This window comes from Homalodisca vitripennis, chromosome 3, assembly GCF_021130785.1.
Source record: "Homalodisca vitripennis isolate AUS2020 chromosome 3, UT_GWSS_2.1, whole genome shotgun sequence".
In the NCBI taxonomy this organism is placed as follows: Eukaryota; Metazoa; Arthropoda; class Insecta; order Hemiptera; family Cicadellidae; genus Homalodisca; species Homalodisca vitripennis.
The window spans coordinates 157,393,174-157,412,378 of record NC_060209.1 but is presented as its reverse complement, the minus strand read 5'-3'; the positions used below and the strand labels follow the sequence as shown (position 1 = coordinate 157,412,378).

The 19,205-nt window shown below is 37.0% G+C and overlaps 1 protein-coding gene across 1 annotated transcript in view; it reads right to left on the bottom strand.

Annotated features, from left to right (window-relative positions):
- LOC124357700 (B-cell lymphoma/leukemia 11A) overlaps window positions 1-18,711 on the bottom strand; it is an 80,022-nt gene extending 61,311 nt beyond the window's left edge. The window contains exon 1 of the mRNA XM_046809704.1: window positions 18,479-18,711. Coding sequence (XP_046665660.1) covers window positions 18,479-18,515 — 37 coding nt within the window. The 5' untranslated portion in view covers window positions 18,516-18,711. The remainder of the gene's footprint in view (window positions 1-18,478) is intronic.
- Window positions 18,712-19,205: the final 494 nt, after the last annotated feature.

The following is a 19,205-nucleotide window of genomic DNA, read 5'->3' as shown; positions in this document are numbered from 1 at the left end:
GTTGTAACTGGTATCCACATCGGCAATGTTTCGGGTTCATTAAAGTTTCGCAAGTTTTAATTGCTGTTAAGTCCACACCCGCACCAGGACGGCCGGTCCTCGGTCCTTGCGAGACGTGGTGAGCGGTGTACGGTGACGTCATCCACACTGCAAGTGGATCCATCAGAGCTGACCCGCGATGACCTGAGATTTAATAAATAATTGACCCCTCGCCCGACAACACGCAATTATTGATAAACTTCATTTCAATCAAAGCGCGAATCTTGTGGTGAAGTTTTGTAATGGTGCTAGGCGCCAGGGCTAGGCACCGCTTGGGAAACTAAGTTAATCGTTGATGGAAACACACTTATACAGTATGTCTTGAAAACTTGAACTGAAACCTAAAAAATATACCAAAATAACGGAGTATCGAATAACGCAAAAAAAAAAAAAAAAAAAAAAAAAAAAAAAAAAAAAAAAAAAAACATAACGAAAGTCTTTACCGAACTGTCTGAAATTATTTACCGGATTAAAGTATTTTTTGAAATGTAACTTGCTGCCCTTTGTCTACAATCAATGAAGTTCTTCCTAATGCCGTCTTTAGGGCGTTTCTATACAGAGTTATTTTTGCACGGATTGTAAGAAGTATTACGTTTCAATTTAAAATATCCCAAATTTTTCAAATACCACTGCAGAGCACAAGCTACAAGAATGCAAAATTAAAATAACATTATATTTTAAGTTTGATTTTTTGGTGGTTAAAAATATGAATTGCAGTTTAGTACCGATTTGGATATCATCTCCCGTTTCAATTCCCTTTGCTTTTTATTTGTTTTTTACACAAATTATTTGCTCAAGATGTGTGTTGTGTAAGGATTATATTGCTTAATCATTATCATCCAAGATTCTTTTAAACTCCAAGTACATATTATATAACCTACACAATACAATATATAAGTTATGTATAAAATTGACCGGAACAGATCATTTCAAAGAATAATTACTTTTTCCTATTATCGCACACGCAACCATGGAATTGTAATATCATATGTTGTCCAAATAATCCCAAATACACGGGGAAGTCTGCTCCAGAGTGTCGGAAACCAGTTCCGAGTGCCCGTGTGTGTTTGGTCCGACACTTGTTGGGTCGCGACCCGAAGTTTCTAATTTATACAGATCAGCCCAACAATGGCGCAATTCCCAATTATCTGCGTTGGGCTGAGTTATAAGGCCGACACCAGATAAACCACGGTAACGGAAACCGGTGGATTAATGCGGTTCTAATAGACTATCTTCTGCCGAGCAGTGGACTGTCTCTCGTACATCCATCACAGAATGTTGTTGTTACCGAGTCAAAGTAGTACTGGCATTACTAATTACGCAGGGTTATTATGTTGGCAGTGGATTTCGACATGCTAAATGAACACGTTTCTTCAGCAATTCTTCTGTCCAGGAATACTTGGAGCAATTTAGCTACTCACAAATAAGGCTATTAAAAGAATCATCTTAAAAACATATCTTTGATAACCACTCTTATGGATACCGAAGTATTATTTTATCTTGTTAAACTTTCTAGGCACTTGGATAATCCCAGAAAACAATCCACCGCATCCTAGAATCCGAACCTTTTCATAATGGGATGAGTGGTCGTAGTGCCAATTGTGAATTGTTTGCTGATAACATTTTAACTGAAGACAAGATTCATTCATCCACTAATTCCACATTTACATCAGTCTACCGCATACACTTGTTGGTTATCAAATCTCGAGATGTTTATTTGGAAGTCAAAACCTACTTTTTAATGACCAGCGATAAATTGTAGAGTGACATCTGAACAAAAGAAATGAGGAATGACGCACGGACCCACTCCAAAGGCTCTGTTACCTGTTAATGAAATGAATCACAAGGTGAGTTGGTGTTCCCGTTATTGATCGAGGCTTATCGCACGTACACTACCGTATCTCTAGACCTCTGATCTGTGAACGCCAATTGGCATGTGACGGACAGCCAGAAGTGCCTAGTTGTTTACTCGTGGTCAACGATTGCAAGTTATCTCAATACACTTTCAGAGATACTCTGTGCTGATAGTCCGGTGAGCACGGGCACATTTCCTGCTCCATTGCGTAACTAGGGCACGTACAATATTTCGCCACAGGTGCATGATCTTAGTTCCATCCAACGTTTTACCTGTGACTACAAAAAAAGCTGTATCATTGTGCGCTGAATTAGGCTTATCAATAATCTAGTAATTGTCTAAGTAGAGTTTAAATAACGAGAATAGAATAAAACTACTTCAGGTGAGTGCATGTCAAACTCTGTATTTCATTCCTTGAACCCTTCCTTCCAAAATCCTTTTATTTCCAATTCTGTGATAGCCTGTTTACAATATAAAGTTTATACGAGTATTGTAAAATTTATTTCCATAATATATTAATTTTCAAGGATTATGTGGCTTTTAAAATATGGAAAATCTAATTTTAATTGTGGATGTAAATCAAGCAGAACGCGATGAATTTGCAAAATCATGGACAACGATCATTGTTGGAAAAGTTACGGCCAATTTCTATCTATCATCCAATTTAAAAATTTCCCGGAGAGGCGAATAAATTCGCGATGACTGGCCGATTGTGGCTCTCGGTCATGGTCGGTGATGGACGGAAGACGATCCTGGTCGTAGTCCAGATCGCCGACCGGGCAGCGAGGAGCAGCAGTGAGGTGTGGGTCGTGTGACCTCTGACCCGCCGGCCCTCCGTGCTGAGAACACGCCGACCCCATCAATTAGACCACTGCAAATCAATGACGACCACGTAACACTCACCCGTCCACTGGCCGCAATTTTAATAATAAAAATACGCCGGTGATAAATCATCCTGACGTTGATCGAACGTGTGGACCACGGACCGCGAATTGTGGATCATGGACAGGGGACAGCGGACAGCGGACAGCGGACAGTGGACTTCGCTCGGTATGATTGGTCCAAGAAGTGTTTCGTTGAATTTTACGTGAATTTGGTCGTGGTCGTAGTTTTAGTCATGACAAAAGTGAATTTTAAATCAGGTTAAATCAGCCAAAATAAAATACATTTATAGTCCAGAAATATTTAATAAAACACAGCTCTAAATAAAAAAAAATGCTACAAATACAGTTAGTTATTGAAACTAAATGTGGTTATTCAAACTATAGGAGAAAAAAATTAAAGAACAATGTTATGTTGCAAATTGAAATTAGTAACAGCTAGAAGTACGCAATAGCGCAAGCCTAAATAAACTCAATTTAAAAATAAATATATACAGTACAATTCAATTCAATTCAATAATTACACCATGATACACTTTGCCCATTTTTTACATTATATATGGCTACTAATTCAAAGTTTAGAATGCTACAATATTATTTTAATTTATAACTAGAATTTACTTAATCCAGTTCAAGCACAAAGCGACTGAACCTAATAGCTCACTGTAAATGAAAACCAGAAAGTTGACAGATAAAAGTAGAAGAGATCGCGGGATTGCGAATAAACTCGTTAACAAAGCTAATAATACCGCCCGGGTACACCCCAACCAGACGTAATTAATTAGATATTTAATTCCGCAATTAGCCGTCGATCGCGAGATACCGTCTGTCCGTACAACTTGTTTATTAACACTCGCCGGCCGATACGATCTGAGGCTTGTGGCGGGACGAACCGCTGTTTCAACATCTGCATTCGTTCGCGGTACAATTATTCTACTTACTTGTGCATTCACGTCATATAAGTGCTGCTAGTGTTTTATCGCCAACTACCTCGTTCTTTACTACGTGCAGAATATCCGCTTCTACATTTCACAGCAATTATACAGGCATAACCTAAACACTGGTTCGAAAATCCGTTGCTGCGATCATTATTTAATTGTGTTTAATATTACTGAAACACTCATTGTCATACGATACAATATTAATTAGTTATGTATAATTAACAATTCAATGCGAGTAGTTTGATGGTTGTACTGGAAACATTAACAAATATATTGAAACTAAGTGAGGATTGAAAATGAATATTTTCTTTAAGGTAATTATTAAAATAACTACTACTAAAATATGTATATAGGTTTGCATAGGTATTTACATTCTTAAAAGTACAATGTAAACGATAAAATTATATTTAATATACTTAAAACGAAATATTACAATCTTACATTTCTTATTAGTATGCAGTAAATAAGTATTTTGTGGCAAATAAGGTACTCAAACAGTCAGCTACGATCTAGATTGTTTTCTCATGCGGTACAGGCTGCTAAGTACATGGAAAACCCCATTTTGTAAATGAAGTACATAAAAAAACAAGTAGTATTTGATTTAAAGTAAAGACTGCCAACATGATCAAGCTCAGACATACAGTAAATTTAGTTAGCACTGAATAAGAGGTTTTGATCAAAATTAATTTCAACGTAATCCTCAAAAGTTGGCGCGGAAATTAATTGAGAAACATGCAGATCCCGCGGTCAAGTCCAGGTGCTGGAGCCTGTTCGCGTTTCTCCAGCGATTGGTCACTGGTCACGATTTCCACAATCAAGATTTCTCCATGATTAGCTCCAGACATTAACCTAGGTCAGAGGTGATTTCTCGGAATCCGTTTTACTATCTTCCTTCTCGGTCGTTCCTTCATTACCGTGCATCCTCCACATCGTCCCACACACGGATGGGAGGAGGTAATGCTACAATTTCAGGATTTTAAGAGCATTTTAGTATTTTCACAGTAGCGTGGTATTAGAATGTTTATCCAAAGTAAAGGAAATACAAATTGATGCGTCGGATATTTTAAAATTCAATTTCTTAATTTAAATTTGCTCTAATTAAAGTATTGTAATGCTAAAGAGAAATTTATCTACAAGACGACATCGGGTGAGTAATTAACTGTTCCGAGGTTGGCCAACCTGTAAACTGTATCTGTTGTCACAGCTGTTCGATGACTAACAGTAACGCGCGCTGATACATTCTCCACACTACGTGGCCGCGGCTGCTGCATTACATTAGCATATCTAAATATCGGCTGATCGCTGGAGTTTTAACACCTCTCGACCCTCGACCACTCTCGGTCCGACGCGCCGGCCGCTCCGTTGTTTTATGGCTCGCAGAATGCGTTATGTGACACTGTTCTACGGATTCTTCAGGGGTCAGACCCTCTTGTTCGGCGGAACTCGATTCCGGATTGGTCGGACCCGGGATTTATTCGTCGGACGGACTCCGGGTAGACTTACGTGCAGCGGATCTCATCGATCTAAATGACCACTTATATTTTGTAACCTCCACGGTGTAGTTTCTCCCCCATTGACTTTTCACAACTCGAATTTTAGCACCCGTCCGGAAACTCGCTGTCCCACACTCTCTCTGGTGACGGACCGGACCACCCGGGTCGAGGATGACGCATCAGAGGAGAGTACGTTGTAAATGGTCAACACTCCCTTACACGCCGCACTCCGTCAAAGGCGCCGCCGTTTATTGCGGCGTCTGTCCTGTCCAAAAACACCCCCGGACCTGTTTCTTGCCCACCAAAATCACGGAATGACTGTCCCTTATACCTGCTTCCTTCCCTGGGATGTTGAACGTTTCCCTCGACCCAACTGTTATGAATGAAAAACAGTTCCACTATGACCTTTAAAATTGACTCATGTAGCCTATAAATGGAGACGTTTACAAAGAATGTAACGGTTTCTTCAAAATAAAAAGAAACAGCGTATCAAGCGACTGGTGTGAAGTTCTTGTGGCATCATTAGGTGCGACATCCATTGCCAGTTATTGACTGTCCGACCTTTATCAGTAGAGGAGGTTCTTATCACAAGGTCACCTCAGGCCCAAACACATTATACTGTCGTAATTATTGTGATAGGTTGTACGCCGGTCGGCTCTGCAATACGAACGTGAAGCGGTGTACGAGTATAAACAGCTCTTATAGCCTTACAACAAGGAAGAATGACTTTTTGTCATTTATAATAAGACATCATCTTTAGCACGTCTTCAGTGAGGAAGATTAAAATGGGAGAAAAATGATAACGTTTATACAAAGGAAATGTAACTCGCGGTACATCTGTGCTAAAACACGGAGATTCAAGAATGGAAATAGCTAAAATTATAGATAATAAAGATGGCCTCAATATATGGTTGGAATAACGATTTTGAATCTTTACAGAACATCTGTGTTTAAAATTAAAAAAAACTCCAAACCAAAAATGAAAAAAGTTGTCTATCAAATCGCAAATATCATACAGAACGTTGTATTAAATGAGGATTTTTGTACCATACACTAATGAACTGTATGTACTTGTACCCATTGTCAGTAACTGCAGACCCATGTAAGTTGTCAACCCTGTATTGTACCTCGAGGCAGAGTAAATTAGTTTTAATTACTTGGTGCATAAATAGCTATTACAGGCTTGTAATTTGTTCCAGATAACATGATTCGCTACGTGAGGCAGTTACATGTAATACGAGTACGTATGCAGTATACGGCTGTTCTCCGAGCCGAGGTACACCATTGCCTCTGCGAAGAAAGGAACATCTGTATTACAGTTCTTGCTGTACATGCCTGTGGTATTTGGAACGGACCACGATAGAAGCACAGTTATCTTAGTACCTTAAGAAGTAACATTCGTAAAACAAATTTCCTACTTTAAAGATTCCAAAATACTGCAAATCTTTATCTATAAGCCATCTTTAAAAACTTAAAATTCTGGCAAAAAAAACTATAAAGTGGTCCTTTACACGTATTCCAACACTTATAAGACCTTTTATCATTCTAATGCGAGCAAATAATAATGTACGAATTGAAATTAAAATGAGAAATATCTTTATAGAGGTGAAATTAGAACTTAAAAGCTCTCTTTGTTGCTTTACGTAAGCTTCTGCTTTATTATAGGTAAAATAACATAACATTTTGCCAATACAATAACTGAAAACACTATTGTAGCACTTATTTAGTATTCGAACCATTCTAAAATAAGAGATCTACTTTGAATAATTTTGACAAATTCTTCATATTTACACAATAGGTATTTAATAGTTCCTGGGAATATTGTAAGCTGTTAAATAAATCTACGAACTGATTAGAACTAGTATCTCTTGGCGGTTCTCATCAGAAATACGCTCTATTTGAAGTAATATTTCCGCCGTCCTTACCAATCCTGTTCATAAATAAAAGATCGCCATTAACATGCAATGAAACCGGGATATTGGTCATTGGTCACTTCAAGACCAGTAACTTGTCACAAGGTCTCCGCCTATCATCGTGATTTACTGTAGGTAGCTACACTCAGCTGCCGGGGTACAGCGACTGCGCGGTCCTCGACACCGTTCAGGTCTACCTTTCAACATGTCTGTGCTGCGAGGGCAATTAATTCAGATGTACGTCAAACTCGCGTATACACAGCTTGACAAATTGTATTGCAATGTGGTCAATATTTCAAACGATAGATGAAATACAGTACAACTCCTTATCCGCCATGATTAGGCTATGCGTGAATGTCACAAAGTTCTATCTTCAAGATGAATTGAAGTGTCACGTATCATTTAGGTGTATATTTGTGATGAAACCTTCTTTTAGATGTGAAATCGAATCACACTATTCCCCAGCACCAGGCATACTATTTTCGTGTTTAATGATAAATAAAGATCATGCCTGGAAAGGTCAGCTGTCCGAGGGAAACTCGATGTTTCCTTTGTCGCTAGTAAAAATTGGTAAGCTATTTATTATATTTCCAAGCCTATCTACTCAAAGATACCATAGAACGAAGTACTTTAATCTTGAGCTTTGTAAATTCCATCTCAATAAAGAGGATACCATTTCCATATGCTGTGTCGGCAGTACCTTGTACATTCCGTCCTCCGAACCAACAAGTGGACAGAGAGTCCTCGTACGCAGCGCAGATAGTCGACCTTGACTGAGCTATTTCGAGCAGTTTTCACGGGAAACGACCTGTTTTACAGTGGCGTTATCGAGGTGCGCGGCGTCGAGCCTCGAGTGCAGTGTGGAAATCCATTATGTAAACTTTATGACAGAGTGATAAGGTGATAAGAGAGCAATTTGTCCACGAGAGTGACCGCTCCCATGAGGTGACATCAGTGATAAGGTTATCAGAGTGGAGTGGTCGAGAGGCACGCCCCGTACACCGAGTCACACCGCACACGCTCGGTACCGCACCGGATACTGACAATCGATCATAACTTCACGTACACGATCAGGTGGCAGCGGCTGCCACGAGCTGCACGTACACGGTCAGGTATCAGCTGCTTACACGAGCTGCACGTATACTACCAGGTGACAGCGGCACAGTACTCGTTCAATGAGCAGCATTTTATAAACTTCCTGCAAGACGCTGTGGAAATCAAGCCAACCGACAGTTTCCCTCAGGATCTTCGGATCTATTGAAGAATTCAGTAGCATCCGCAGAATATTCAAATAAGGAGAACTAAACTAGCAAATAGATACAATTGTATCTAACTTAACCTTTCTAACAAAGAGTAATGCTATGTTTCTGGTTGGACATTTTGCGAGGAATTTCTCTCCCCTCGCCCAGCCGTGGCCGATGAATTACGAAGACCTCAGTTATCATTAGGGCTGCTGATTGACCGTTTATAAAAACACTTGATCCACCGTAGGGCGGACCGTGTACCTTTTATAATTGGGGTGTAATTGGGGTCCGAGGTCCAGCGGGGACTTTGTCGGCGCCGGGGTCTAGACCGGCCGGAAGACGGACAGACGGGGGTGGAATGTTGTGACAGGGCAGACCACAACCACATGTTGGACCCGGTCACCTCGGAGAGGCTGGAAGTCGTGTTTAGTAACCACCGTGACCGTCTGTGTTCCGCGTGGGGTTCCTCCAGCAGCCGCTCCGGATTTATTGGCTACCAAGAGAAGATCCGATATCAACGAAGAGAGTTTTCTCGATTCCAAATAAGGTTAAATGGTTTGATTTTTTGGGAGATAGTATTTGCTATCTGTACGAAAAACAATACTTGCAATGTAGAATGTTTCGAGTAAACCTTAAGGTCTATAATAAATTTGTTTAGCACAAAAAAACGTTTTAATTAGGGTATTCTTAATTCCCGCTGGTAATTATTACAAACAGGTTGTAAATGAACACCGATAGTTCTGGTTCTAATGAATCCGCGGACCTAGCACACAATGGTAGTTTGAAGATGCTGCCAGTTGCCCGATTCTTGCACTAGTTGACCTTTGCGAACTAGCCGCTGCATTCTTGGAACTGGCGTAGCAACTTTATAGGCTCGGAATTTTATAATGGCAGGACTTTGATGGGGGTTAATTAAACGGAAGAAAAACTATTTTGTTCATAACTAACAAAAACTGCAAAACATTTCCTTTGTGCTTAATTTGTTTAGACTTGATTTTGAGCAAACACGTAAATTTGGAAAACGTACAGGGTTCTAATGAACTAATAATTTTAAACGATTGAATTTTTAACACAGATCATATCGTATCATGGTTTAACGATAAGTATTCAAAAATCGGTTTTGTAAAAAGTTAACGTTAAAACAGCACTGCAAGTGGGACATTTTCATCAGGTAAAACTCAAGTGATTAGTTAAATAATGAATTACGGAGTGGGTGCACTGCAAGCGAGAGACATACATAGGGGTTCAAGATGAGCGACAGAGAGAGAAAAAGAGGGAGAACAGCAAACAGGTGCTGCCGTCTAGACGGTTGCTAGCGAAACTACAGCATAGAACAGATGCGCATCCCTCTTGAACGTACTATTTGTTTAGAACACAAAGTTGGAGTTTTTGTAGGTTTCATGAATTTAGAGTATTCCTAAAAACATTGTCACGTTTTTTAAGTTCCAAAATAACAAAACTCATACTTTAATTTATTAAGAAAAACACTTCAAAACGTACTTAAATATAACAGTTATTTATAGGTTTGCTAAAAACACAACGCACAACTTAATACAAACAACTTATTGGATTATTTATGAAAAACATCCTACTTTGGGTTTTGAAAAAATTGATGACTTTCAGTTAATTAAACCACAAGACGCAGTTGACCTATCAAGTTAGATACGTTATTGTACTTTTTTCCTAAATCAATCAATTAAAATTTAATATCTTAAACAGTAATAATAGGCATATGTTAAATGGCAAATATTACTTGAAGGAAGAAGGAAAACATGATATTATAACCACATGCAAGGGTCAAGTTTGGTTAGTAATACAGTTTTAATTTACACTTGTTTTCCATTAAAATAATTATTATAGAAAAAGACTATAAAATAATAGTTTAATTTAAAATATATATAATAATAGTTAATATCATTAAATATAACTATATATTCAACGTTGGCGTCTATTATACCATTGACTGATAAAATTCCGTTTTTCCTTAATGTAGGCGTTGGATTAAACGTGCATAAGATCATATTTTAGTAATGAAATGTTTAGCCTATTGTCAGGAAAATTTAGCTGAAGAAGAGATCAGATCGCAGATCTCGAAACCTATTGTTACTGATTTTTTGTTTCACTGAACGATGGCAAATGTCCGGAAAAATCATATTTCCTTCACTATTGTCAGGTTCGTATGCATGTTTAAAAATTACTAGTTTGTTGGTTCAATCTCTACATTGGGTTCAGTAAATCTCTCAATTCCCTTACAAAGAAATACTCTCCACAAAACGGATTTAATTAGTGCGAATTAGAGGCAGCAATGCGGTCGGCAAGTCCCATTCATCACTTGAGTGCCGGGCGTCAATGAGCGCGGACCGTGGTTTCCGTTTCTGTGGGCAATAATCCAACAAAGTGTGATCCCCGCGGCCCAACTGGTATTTCTGGGCGAGTTTGCACAGATGGGGAGTGCGAGAGTTGACCCTGGTGACACGGCCCGAGTTCCCACAGTCGAGTCGGGGAGGGCGAGAGGAGTTCGCTCGTCGGCGAGCGTCACCCTGGCTGGCCATTATAATATTCTATCTAATTCTTGGTCGTCGATGGTCTTATAAATTAATACAATGGTGTACAGTAATAATTCAAACATCTATTATTATTGTATTGTAATAACCTATATATTATAACAGATAAAACTATCCTAGGGTCTTAAAACTAATTTAAATGTATTTTAATAGTAATGCAAAATACGGTTCACTACTTTTTAATCATACAGTTTAATATATTCCTCATGTTATATTAATTGTTAGACCTATGCAGCCGGTACCAAGCTATCATCAGTGTTTCATGTACAAACGGCTTCAAAGTGTTTTTTTTAACACGTTTAAAATCTTCTCGTACCTCGTCTTTTTACGGAGAGTCATCTCGAGTAAAAGAATGTTGAAGGATTTGAAACCCGTGATGACGATGATGATTTTGTCACGGAAAAAGTACTTTCTCAATGTTATGCATCGTCGTCACAAAGAATAAATATGAAAAGTCTTACGTGTGTGACGGGCAAAATAAATTTTGTTTGTCATTTTTAATTTCTAATTAACAATCATTAACACATTGTTCAGAAAAATGTGTTGAGCCACGTGAGAACTAACCAAAAACATATTCTACAACTCCAAGATAGTGCATTGCAAATCAACAACAGAATCACTATCGTGAAGGATAGATTTGATAAAACCTCATTTGACCGACGTTCTTGTAAACCGGGAATAAAGCAGCATTGATAGAAGAACGGCCCTAACATTTCCGGTATATTTTAGGCAAAACAGCCAAATTCTTAAATAGTTTAACATTTGAGTGAGAATAATGAGACAGCTAGTCAACCCGCTGATCTCACAGACGGCAATTAAAGAGTCGAAGTGAACTAGAGCAGTCGCGTGCAAGAATCGAGGGGTTAACTGGTTTGTTCCATCCGACACGCACACGCGCACGCACGTTGATGTAAACAGCTATAAACTCACTGTTAATAGATTCAGTATATACATTTGTTTAATATTTCATGGCTTATCAAACATATGCACTTTTAGGTGGACTCATATATCATTTTCCTACAAAACTAAAATAATTTTACCTTTACAAAATAAATAAAGTTCGTTTTTGTAGGAAAATATATAAATAATATTGGAATTTCACATATCATTTCAAAGAAAAGGAGTTTGGCTCTTTTAAATAAAAAAAAAACTAGCAAAAATTGATTTTGATTTACAAAAAATGAAGTGAAACAGTCGGCTTTTGGAACTATAAACACAAAAGAGCCCGGTGAAATAACTAAGAAATCCCGGCCGCTGAATAAAAAGTGGAAATAAATCGGCGTGCAGTAATATATTCAAGCGGGGACACCTCCAGCAAATAAATCTCTGGCGAGTCCGATTCTTCAATTAAATTGTCGGCGGGCCAAGTACCCTGCTACTGGGCACAAGGCCCCACATAACTCACCGGCTACCTGTCACAATAAACTCCGGGTATTAACTCCTTCTTGGGAGTACCTACGCCGGTATCTCTTCACTTCGGCAATAGTAATATTCAAGCGTAATACGCTAAAACCTCATCGCGTAGTAGCAAAAAGATAATTACAAGCAAACTTTGAAAATACGCGTTAAGTTCGCGTAGTTTCCTACCTATACTGACTACCCCATTACATTTGATAAGATAAGAGGATAAGTCTCATTATGAAAAAAATGCAAAAATACGTCGTGTGTAACGTTTTTATACATAATATTTCTGTACGAGTGTTATTTAACAATTTATTTATAATTAGTTCAACTTTTCACAACATAAGCTGCTATATTTATTTTAACTTATACTATGATGATAAAGACGCTTTAAATAGGTAACCGTTGTAAAATGCCAAAGTTACGTAGACTAATCAATATTCAGACAATAAAATACATGCTATCTTCGGCAGGTTGAGATTGACATTTTATGATAAATATATCCAATAGTCTTCCAAAAAGATACGACTAAAAATACGAGCTGATAAAGGTGCTATGTCCAAATTACGATTGTAATGTGATTAGCTCAAGATAATCGATGGAGAGATGAAGTAGTTTTTGCTGAATAATTGACGCCATGTTCTGCGAGCGTGGGCGCCGTGAGCCGATCGCGGTGGACGACATATCAGGCCGTAAATCTGGTCCGATATCGGTCGTTAACTAACAACAAAGCGGGGAGCGATAAGGAGTCTATACCGGTAAATGGAATTGTTAATGAGAAAGGTGAGCATGTCCATACACAATAGCCGGCGGTTAATGGCGCGATCGCAATAGCACTGCCACCTTACCACGACTGGGATTAGTCAATCAATACCTAAGAGTCGATAAGAAAAAGGTTTCATCACTTCCAGATTAGAAAATATCGTTATCAGACTATTGATTTTGCAGTCAAAGGGGAATTTTAGTCTAGATATGCGGTTCTGTTTTTAGATCAACATAGGATAATTAATGATGCTGGGTTTTTACAAATCTGAAATGTAACAAAATTATTAGAAATAAATAAACTCAACCCTTTCTTATCACAAATCAAATGTTTCTTTTAAAACTATTAAACAAAATGGAAGCGAAATTAGCTTTCAATTGAAATGTTCATGGTTTTAAGAATTACAATTATTAGGGTTGTTCAAAACAAACTGTATTTTTATGAAGCAAAATAAAAGCGAGATGCTAATTTAACAAGAATATAAAATGAATTCTTTCAAAGAATATGCCTTATTCGTTGTGAAATGTCTTCAAATTATGGTGAGATTTGAATATCAGTATTTTACACGTAGTAATTCAAACGTAAATGTATATAAAATCAATTTCATGACTAAAAATTCGTTGTTGTAACTGAATTTAAAGAAAAAAGATAGTAAAAAAGTGAGCTGGGTGTGGTTTAATTACCGATTTATGTAAAATATTTTTACTTGAATCTCTAAAAGGATATTCCAAGTAATTTGTTTATGTATAAAATCTTCGGATAGGACGTTCTGTAGTATTTGTAAAGCAAACAGTTTACATTGAACGATTTACGATTATATAGTTTCCCTGAAATCCATTATATTCCTTGTAAAGTTTAAAACAAAAAGTGAAACTTTAACATGTGTTTGTCACTTTTAACATGTTTGTCGTTATAAAGAAAATGAATGGCACTTCACAATGTTGCATACTAGAGACGAAGGAAACACACCCTTAAACCCTTTGTCACTACACGTCAAGAAATGACCCTTCCTTTACGGCGCTAATCGGAGGGTCAGTTTCAGTGAAAGGGCTGTTTACACAGTGGTCAAGTGGTCAGCCACGCGTCCGTCCACCCTTCACCCTTCTCTCGCCTTCAACCCTTTTGTGGGACTCACTTCCAGGCCGAGGGATGGCACGCGCCTAACCTTAAGAAAGTGCGGTGCGACTGACGGTTGCATGTTTGTAGACTGTTAAGGTATTAACAAACATTCACATTCGTTATGATCAATTTTTACAAATATTATTATTTTCTGTTGTTGTTGAAATAACAAAATCACAACTAGAGATAAGCCCTTTGCTCGCTGCGCTATTCTGTTTCCAAGTTGTAACTACAATTTACTTTAATCTATGATATAAAGACAAATTCTGGAATACTAAAATACGTTACGAATTAAGAAAATAAAACCACTATTGAGATAGTAAATCTAAAAGTAATTTGACGTATAATTTTTGTTATAACCTTAAGTTAAGTTATCAAATAACTAAAAAACACTTTTAATCACTAACCAGTTCTTTAATTCCATAATTACGTAGGTAAAGTACGCGTATTTAAAGATTTATATTTTAGACTTAAATCTATTCCAAAAACTGCAAACCGACGAATTTTACGCTACGTGAAGCTATACATAAAATTCTTACCTTATAGGATAACGTATTTTGGCACATAAATTAAGAGAGGGAGGAAACAAACACAACGCTTTGTTTTACCTGAAATGTTCCGTGGTAGAATTTTTACTCAAACATTTTAGTTTTTTTACGCCAACCTTCAATAATATACTGTTTCCATGAAACATGTTTATATTGCTCTATATTTTCACATTATAACTTGAACACCTGTGCTCTGTGGAGGCTTTTAGTGTATTGTTATATAATTGTCATTTAAAAACCCTTGAAATGTATAATTAATTATAGATGGACATGTCTCTAAAAGTTTTGGTAAATTGAGAGAACACCCATACTGCTCGCTTAGGTTATATTAAATCTATCTATACTACATGGAGATGGACTTCTACATCACTTCATTTACTTTAAGTAAAACACTTATCGAGAAAGTATTAGATAAAGATTACAAATATATAGAAGATACTCACATACATCTATTATTAGTATTATTAGAATTGTACTGATAAGAAAGAAACTTCTTAGTGTATATCATCAAATTTACAGAACCACACGCAACATATTAAAATATAACCGTACTTTATTCTAAATTTAGTTACTTAATTTAAAAGATTAATATACTAAACACAATTAGTCTTCTATTTTCAGAACCATTCTTCAAAATTATGTGTTCTATTGATAATTACACTAACTACTGATAAACAGACCCAAAGTAATCTGTCAAAATACGAAAATTTTAATATAATCTATATATATATATATATATATATATAAGTAAATAGAATATAGTTACATATATTCAATCCGACAATCATATATTACGGACAATCTGTCAATCATGGACAAATTGTTTAATTGATACTTAGGTTCAATACACTTTTAATACTAGAAATATTTGCTCTTAACTTATTATATTTAAACTAGTCACTGTTCAGCCTGGATTATAAGATTACTTAGTAACATGTATGTTACGGTATTGCCATTTAGTATGCAATTTCATTACGTGTTTTCATGTAACGAACGCTGGGTTTTTCTAATCATACACGGCTTAGGAATCTATTTCGATAAAGTATTATATTTTGTGCACCTAATCTATTACCCTACAAAAGCAAAACAAGATACATAGTTTTACACATATAAAGCAATTGGTTTCATTCTAAGCCTATATCGGTAAGGCATTTAATATAATTTTAGTTTTGTTCAAATGCCAAATCTTGTTTTAGCATATTTACTATACTCAAACAAATAAAGACACAAGTTTAAATATATATTTTAAACTTAAACAGAGCAAGTTATTATTTATTGCCATCTTACTCTCACTTTGAATTTTACACATAGCTAGTGTTTTATCCAAGACTAAATTAAGAACCTTAAAAAGCCATGTCTCATGCATTCTTTCTGTTGTTTAGTAAAACTCATACGCTAACTAAAAATATACATTAGGCCTAATAGTAAGTGATATTAAACTATAATTTACTTCTGTTTATTATTCACAACAATTTTACGTCTACAAAAATTCTCTATTTTATTAAACGTCTTTTCTTAAGAAACATTGTGAAATGTATCTTATAAGAGTCTTATTTAGATTCCCAGGTATGCTAATCGGAATAAACTATTACATAGACACTATTTTTAAATTCAGATACTATTTACTGTTAGAAGATTAATTTATTGGCAAAGCTGGTTAGAGAGGTAAATTTTTAGTACGTACTACAGGTGATAATAGAAACTTGTTCTTGATCTAGCGTAGTACGTAATAACTATTCTTAGCTTTGGCGGTACGTTACTTAAAATAAAAACTTGTAATGTTTGCATACAATTCACATTTTAACAGGTAGATATTACATCTTACAAAATATTCATGTCCGACATAACTTTATAAATTTTAAGAAGGCTACGTTTCTACTTCAGTTACTAAGCCTATTTTCTACCAGGGTTCAGGATGCGTAAGAGTTTACTTTAGTGTAAAAATGTAGTAAATGTTGTTTTTTAGTAAACCAATTTTTCATTAGAAAATAACGTTATAATCACCATGTATGATATACATACGTCCTTCTCAGAAATATATTTTATAAAATTCCCTGAATACGTATAAACTTAAGTACACTTAACCCTTATTACTTTGTTTGTGAAAAATAAACCCTGCCTTTTTACCAGAATTATTTACTTTTTTTTACATATCTCTCGTTATTATTATTTGTTCACAAAATTAAACGTAACGTCTTATAGCAGCGAAAATTTCCCACGGGCGGTATCACTTTGGTTTATCCTATATAATTGTATTGATTGTTAATCTATCACCTTAGGTTATTAACTAACACGCTTTTCAAACACCGCTGTTCCATTGCTATTGATTAAATATTTAGGAACATACAATTTAATGGTGGCAATTTGTTTTGAATAATATTTGTAATAATTTATCAGACAGGGTTTTAATTTAATTTGGCTCCATAGTCTAAATCTGACTATAATTTATAATGTTTCTAAGTTATTCATTGTATTTAAACTTTATAAATATGGTGACTATCCCAAGTTTAACTTTTATAACGGGTGCATTATTTTAAAAAGAACTAAGTAAAATTACTCTTTTTAGACCCATTTAAACCAAAAACGTCTACACTAAAGGTATTTTACTAGTTATTACATTATAAACTAGAACTTATAAGGATTTTTATTTGACACCATTGCTGACGTATACATGTACGAAGTTGGGTTGATTATAAACGACATAATATGACTTTTATCGACTAGACTAGTTTAAACTCGAATTTTTTAGCATTAAAAGTATCGATATTACTACTTAAAACACCCGGTTATGATATCTTCGTGATTACTAAAATCAAACCTTAGTGTGGAAATATAGTTTTAAACGATCGAGGGGAGGTGGGAGTTTGTGACCGACTGGTATGCGATTTCGCTCGGTCGAGCGGCCAATAATTAATGTCAGATCAAGGAGCGTGTAATTATTAATTAGAAGACATAATGAGTTGGCACTACAAGTCTCACGGCGAGCCGAGCTGGCCGCCCGTCACATCTGCCTGTCTGCCGCGAGCCGTCTCGGCAAAAATTGTCAAGCTTCCGCCGTTACGACGGGGGTGGCTCGCTCCTCGCTCAGCCCTCTCTAATTAGGGGCGGCGGGCGCCTTGCCCCCACCCCCACTTTTAATAATTTTGCGTAATTCATTTTTAAGAAGGGAAGCAGCAGTGGACAAAAGAACGTCCTGACGACAAGAACTCGCTTATCATTTTATTTCACGGCACATCTAGAGGCGTTCATTGTCGCAGGGAGGGAAACTGATGAGTTTCTGTGTGGAGTGTTTAAGTTACTGTAAAGAACTTAACCAATGGTGATATAAATCAGTTTTATGAATAATATTGAACTTCTGTATACTTTGAGATAGTATCGCAATACAATAAAATCTTATAATTAGTTTAGCTATATTTAATTTACATTTTGAATATTTCGGTAAATATATTTCAAGTTAAAGTTAATACTATTTAAAAATGTTGTTTACGTTTGTTTAGCGCTTTGTTACGCGAATATGAGTACAGAAGGAAATTGCCTAAATATCGCTTTATTTCGAACAAATGTTTATAAATATCTATATTTTTACTAATAAATAGAATACCTACATTATGGGTGTTTCTTAAAATAAAAATATAAAACTATAATAGACACCTAAAATATTTCCAAAATTGTCCTTATATCCAATACCTCTTAAATATTGAATGTTTGTTATCTTACCTTGGGCAATACGGACCGCTGGCATCTTAATCCGCATGTTGAAGGACTGAATGGTCCCGCTTATCTATACCTAGGCCTGGACACGAGTCTGGTCTCCATGATAAGCGTGGTCACTTCACTGATAACACCAGTCCGAAGTACACATGGCACGTCACTGTCCGTCACTGACACGTCGTGGCGACGGTACGGCTGCAAGCTGGGAACTATCCACTCACCACTGGCGCTCCGAGAGCTACGGGCCACTCGGCTACTATCGGCTGAGTTCGGCGAGCGGCCGCGACCACGACTGGCCTGGGTCCGCCGGTGGTGGGGTGACCGTCCCCTCCCCTCCCCGCCCGCCACCCCTACCGCGCAGACCGCGACCGACGCGCAGCATCCCCCCGTAGTTCGCGCGGCGGCCGGCGTCCCGGCGTGGCGCCACCGTCCTCACAACGTCGTCGCTCCTGACCAATAGCGCGTCGACTGACCGGTGTCCGGCCCTCCCCCTCCCGCCCACACCGCTACGCCGCTGACCAATCTAATTGTTAGTTATTGATTGCTGCGACACTACAATTGTCCACAGGCCACCTCTTTCCCAACGCCTCATAGTTCATAATACTCTAGACACGAAGTTTCTGAAACATCACCAATAAACTGATATTGATAAAAATAACAATCAGGTTTTAATTAATCATCTTAAAACCATCTCATTCAGGAATAATATTCACCTGTCAAAAAGGGATTTTCT